At 41.5% G+C, this 6,000-nt stretch overlaps 1 protein-coding gene across 1 annotated transcript in view; it reads left to right on the forward strand.

Moving 5' to 3' along the window:
- Positions 1-6,000, forward strand: part of exoc4 (exocyst complex component 4) — a 99,264-nt gene that overhangs the window by 70,138 nt on the left and 23,126 nt on the right. Inside the window, exons 11-13 of the mRNA XM_010790896.1 lie at positions 691-827; positions 2,112-2,267; positions 3,612-3,790. Coding sequence (XP_010789198.1) covers positions 691-827; positions 2,112-2,267; positions 3,612-3,790 — 472 coding nt within the window. The remainder of the gene's footprint in view (positions 1-690; positions 828-2,111; positions 2,268-3,611; positions 3,791-6,000) is intronic.

Genomic DNA, 6,000 nt, shown 5'->3' on the forward strand with positions numbered 1-6,000 from the left:
GCTCTGCTTCACACACAGAACTGCTTTTTGGAGTCATGGCGGGTTTCAGTGCGTCAAGGCTATCACCAGACAAATAGCAAGTTATCACTATTATTGGAGATGTAGGATGGATTGGTTAAGTGCTAGGAGCGGGAATACTGGAACCTACTGAGTTGTAATCTCATTTAACAGCTCTTGAATTGCTCAGATGTGTGTGTTTTGAAAAGTTTGCTCTCGGTGTGTTTCTGGGGATATGAAGCCTCTCTGCTGTTACCGGGCCAGCTATTAGTCACGCAGGAGTGGCTAATCTGTAATGGCTGCTGTCACAGCCCTGCCGTTGCTCCTGGTGATGGGTGCACTGTGATAAATGCACACACGCTCACTTTCAGCCTGAGAACACACACAACACAGAAGTGTATACACACGTAGGTGCACTCACACTGATTCACTTACACACAAAGAATCATCCATTCTTACAATACGGTGTTTCAACTTCTGACAAGCTCTCCAGCAGCAGTCATCAGTCCAGCCGCAGGTGACAGACAGACAAGTGGAGTTGGAGGCATCCTGTTATTTTAGCAGACTGGATCCGACCGACCACTGCTCTACAGTGCTCTTTTATTTCTCTGTCTGTTCCTTTGTCTGTGTTTCTCTTCTGAAAGTTGAAATGAAACCAGCCAACCAATGCTCTCCTCCTGTTTCTGCCTCCAGAGCACAGTGGTGGTGGAGAAGTCCATCCAGGATCTAATGAGCCTGATGCAAGACCTGAGTGCCTACTCCAACCAGTTCCTGGAGATGGTCTGTGACAAGCTAAAGGAGTACAAGGAGATCTGCAACACAGCGTACAGGTAAAGGAAGCAGAAGCTAGCTCAACTAATACTGTATAGGAAGGATGCTTTTTACTTGGGGATAGCAGGCACTTTGAAATATTAGTTTATTGTTTGAATTCTATGCAGTTTTCTGAAACAACACAAACAATTGGGAGCATTATTTAATTACATTAAAAACCTGTAGTTTAAGGGTCTTTGCTGATTGTGATTCAAGGCATTTATAAGAATGAATCTGCATTTTTTTGTTTTGGTTAGTTTGCAATCTTGATAACTGCATATTTTATATACATTCATGTAAATGTAGATTGGTATGAAGGACAAGCGGCATTTAATGTTAAATTTAAGAATTAGGAATGAGCTTTGAATTGCTTCCTATTGCATTATACACACACTCGATGGTACACACATTGGCGCTTTGAAAGGCCATCCATCTGTGCTCCCCTGGGACCGTGTAACACCTGGCCAGGTAAAGGGGGGGCTAGAAAATATGGAGGGATAAGAGAGCTGGTGATGAGCGGGCCAGGGGACGCAGGAAAGGGACTGACAGACTGCCGGGCGTCCATCTGGACTCTGTCACAGGTCAGCCTCTCTCACCGGGCCTCCAGTGATAAAGACAAGCCCAGCATAGGCTGCCAAAGTCCATGTGTGTACTTCTGTTTATATATGTGTGTGTGTGCTGTGTTCCTATTGACATTTACACACAAGTCTGAGTGTGGATGTGTGTGTGAGGTGTAGATGAAAAACCCTAGAGTGCTTGTGTCTCCTGTACAAGGTGTTAGTATGATAATTATTGCAGAATCAAGCAGTTTTTCTCCAGCCTAGACATATGCACACAAAGCTAACACATGTTTGGCAGGCTGCCTGATTTCACTTAGTGCCAAATCAGAACTTCAGTAATAATACTATATATATCTATATATCTATATATATCTTAGATATATATATACTGTATGTATATATATATATATATATATATATTAGCCCAGATGCTCATGATCAACTTCCTGACCATTAATGATCTTAATCTGTCTGTATGACGATTAGTTTTGTGCCCTTTTAGCAACACTGTCGCAAAGCCCAGTGCCTAAATACCATTATATCTTCATAATTTAGCCTTGCATATATTATATGTTAATACCATGTATAATTTGAATAATGCTAAAATGCTGAATGATTAGGTATGTACATCTTACTGTAACATTTATACATCTAGGTATTCTTGCACAGAAATCTGTTGCATCTTATTATGTTGTCTAAAAGGAGAGAAATGCTGTGATTTCTAACATGTCTTTATGTCCTCAGGGCTGTAGTCCAGTGTGAAGAGAAGCTCACCATCAGTGCCTCCTGGTCTAAAGACGAGGACATCAGTCGCCTGCTCCAGTCCCTCCCCAACTGGGCAAACATGGCCCAACCCAGACAGACGCGACAGAAGAGAGAGGATGAAGAGGACTTTACTCGGTACACTCACAAATACACACAGAAAACACATGTGCTATTTCATATAAACGTCCAAATGTCCATCTGTGTGCACCTTTACAATTCAGTATTAAGAAACCTATACTCAAACAAGTGCACACAGTAGCACACATAAACAAGACATACACCACCACACTTGAGCAATCCCTACTAATCGCCTTCACTCCTTTATTCACATATTATTGGACCCTCTGTTGTTGACTGAGATGCACCCATAAAGTAAGTCATGATTGCTCTTTTAAACACCCTCTATCTCAGGGAAGTAAGGAAACGAGGGGAAGAACAAAATAAGAAAATATAAGGAGAGCAGAAAGCGTGGAGGGGGGGGGGGAGTCTTATCGAAATTGCCTTTGAATGTTCGCACTCTTCAGGGAACACTGAAGCTCATCGGAGCGGAATAGTAAAGTAAATAAATAAATTGGTTATGTGGCCAAAGAAAGTCAATCTGTTGTGTGTGCACTCCCTCCTTCTCTCTCTCTCAACACAAACACACAAACACACACACACACACACACACTCACACACACATACACCCAGTATGAGAGCTCAGAGATAGCCAGGAAGAGGCCATAAGGCTGTTTGATTTAAGATGTTTTCATCACTATGAAAGGGGGATTAGCTTCTGCACGACTGGCAAACCACTGCGTTAATAAAGCCTCATAATAAGATATAATTACGAGTGAAATAATATGTCCGTCTGTCCCGTGTGTTTTCAACCCTATTCTTTGCTCAAAGGATCTTGATCTTTTGGGCATCCTGGTGACTCTGGAGGCCGGTCCACATGCTGTGTGTTTACAGCTCTCTGATGTGGAGATTTAGTTATCCAGCTTCCCCGCTCTCTCTCCCCATCTTTCTTGTCATTACAGTCAATTATCCTGCCAAAACCACCAGAACTTATAAATAAAGTGAAAAGGGGCTTTTGATCTCTATGCCTTTGTTTTTCCACCCTGTAAATCTCTGCCATCTGTTACTCTTCCACTTCTAAATGTACTCCATCACCTGTTGTTTTTCTCTCCCACCGACTGTTTACTAGGAGCGCCTTCTCCTTTTTAGCCAGAGCTACACAATTCTCTACTCACTGTCCTGTTTTATATATTTACTTCAAACTTTTGTGCATCACTGTACAGTTCATGACCCCATTGTCATTTTCTGACAATTTAAAACACTGATTATATGTGTTTTTTTTCATTCTCATACCTCTTAGTTATCAGACATATATATATATATTTTTTTGCATAAAGAAAGATTGCTGTTAGAGCGAAGGTAAATAATGTTTCTTTGTCTATATCTTTCTTCACATACACTCTCAATCTATGCATCCCTCAGGGCGGCTTTTGCCAAGGAGTCTGAGGTGCTGACTGGGAACCTTGGAGATAAATTAATCCCCCAGAACGAGATCCTGCGGGACGTCAGTGACCTGAAGGCCCTGGCCAACCTTCACGAGAGCATGGAGTGGCTCGCTGGTCGCCTTAAGACCTTCTTCACCAACCTGCCTCATACCTCCAGTAAGTAAGGGAAGCATTATTTGGGATGTGGAAGCAGTTGGACGGGAAAGCTGTTCTGAAATGGGTGCGAATGAGGGATTGTAGTTTCCTAAAGTTACACAAATGGTCGGAAGCAGTTTGCCCAATTCTGACATTGGGAAAGTTCAAGGGGAGGGGTTTTCTGAAGCAGTTTGACAATCTAACAAGCAGCTCTGATGAAGTATCTTTTTCATATTGTCATTGTCACAGTGTTGCCGAGTGCTATTATAGCAAATCGGGACGTCAGAATACAATACATTTAGTAGTGGAGACCAATACTAGTGAAATTACACGATTATCATTACCTTATCCGGTTACAATGTGTTTACTGAACTATGTTAAGAGGTTAAAGGGCCATAATTCCCTCCTTAATATCTCATTAATGTGGCTATAAAAACATAATATTCAAGTCTATTGTCAAAAACTATATTTTGTTAAAAAAAACACTGGAACACTTTATGGTAATGTTCTCCGCAGTTTACTCGAAACCACAATCGTATTCACTATATAACTCTAAAAGTGTTAGGCTTATCAAAACTTTGTAAAATGTGCGTGTACACCCGCCTCACTGACGCCCACGCAGACATCTGTTGCTGTTTACCCTGCAAACTGAAAAACTGACAATGTCTTTGATAAATGATTTCCGCTTGTCGGATGGTTGCATTGCAGCAAAAATTAGATTATCCGTCCTGTCATTTTTCTTTCCTCTGTTCCTTGTTTTTCCGCTTTGGCACAGACAGAGAGGCTTTCATAGCTGCCAAAATGGTTGCTATTCAGGAAAATACTATATGTTTTGTTTTCACGTCAGACCCAGTTGATTTCAGGAATATGATGGTGAAACGTAAATCCTAGAAGCACCTGGGGAAGCCTTAGAGACACCATTTATCCTTTACTGACTGTTTTATTACGGTTCAGAGCAATATTACATCGTGGACATTTCTTTCCAGGAGAGGTTGCTACAAGTCTCTCTGGTCATTAAGCAGTTATTGATCAGAACCCCCTGCAGATTAAAATATTGTCTGGATGCTTTATGGAGGGTCACAGTCAGGGGTACACAACGTTTTCTCATCCTTAGCTGCAAGACTTTAGTAGCAACACGTCTTACCTGTGACTCATTAAGTTCTTGTTTGAGTGCATTATCACACTCATTACATTCTCCACTGGAGTTGTCAAAGAGCACTCTACACACACACTCGTTATCCTTGGCTTTGCCTCTGCCAATGTGTGTGTACAAATGCCTCCTCTAATCAGGACTCTCAAAGCATTCCCTGCTCAGTCCTCACTTCTGTATCATTAATCAGTGAAGAAAATAAGGTGTCTGTGTGTAACCGACATATCGTTTCTATGTAGGTGTTGGTAATCACAATCATGTTTATTTAATGTGTTGTTTATGTCTTTCTAATAACCTCATTCAATATTTTACATATCTATGTCATCAAGCTGAATTTCTAGATTTGGATGGGTCACATATTATCAATGTTGACAAGACGATGTATTTATTTGAGCGTTTATATGTATTTACTTCACCATAGTGTCCATGCATTCACCTTCAGCAATCACCACATTTACTTATACAACATATATATTGTATTGTAGAGTTTTTTTTTTTACTTACTGTATGTATAAAGCTCTTTCACCTCTGTAGTGTTACACTGGCACTCTGGAGAGTCTGAGCCGTGTTCACTGCAGTGTGTTGGTCGTCGGGCAGAACTCAGAATGGCTGAACCTCTCCTTTAGGGAGACGGGGGGCTTCAGGCCTTATCAGCAAGGATCACAACTCTCCAGCTTCTGATTGCTCATTGAACTTGCGCTATTTTGCTCTCCAATATCGCAACTTTTCTTTCAGTCGTAAAATAATGAAATGAGAATTTTTAGATATTCCTATTTGGCCTTGACTTTGTCACTATCTCTTTTTAAATTCTTCCGTTCCCTCTCACTCTGACGCTAGCTCTCTTCGTCTATTCGTAGATAAGAATTCAATAAAAGTACGGGAAGGGACGTGACATAATTATCATTAATTCTGGCGGGTGGCACTAATGGGAAGGATAGGGCAGTCACTTATCATGCTGGGACAGCCTCCGTATTGTTCATTATTTAGTGTTTGCCGAGCTGATGACGGACTGTGTGTGTGTGTGTGTGTGTGTGTGTGTGTGTGTGTGTGTGTGTGTGTGTGTGCGTGCGTGCGTGCGTGC

The sequence above is a fragment of the Notothenia coriiceps genome, unplaced genomic scaffold (genome assembly GCF_000735185.1).
Source record: "Notothenia coriiceps isolate Sejong01 unplaced genomic scaffold, NC01 NC01_scaffold00034824, whole genome shotgun sequence".
Classification (NCBI taxonomy): domain Eukaryota; kingdom Metazoa; phylum Chordata; class Actinopteri; order Perciformes; family Nototheniidae; genus Notothenia; species Notothenia coriiceps.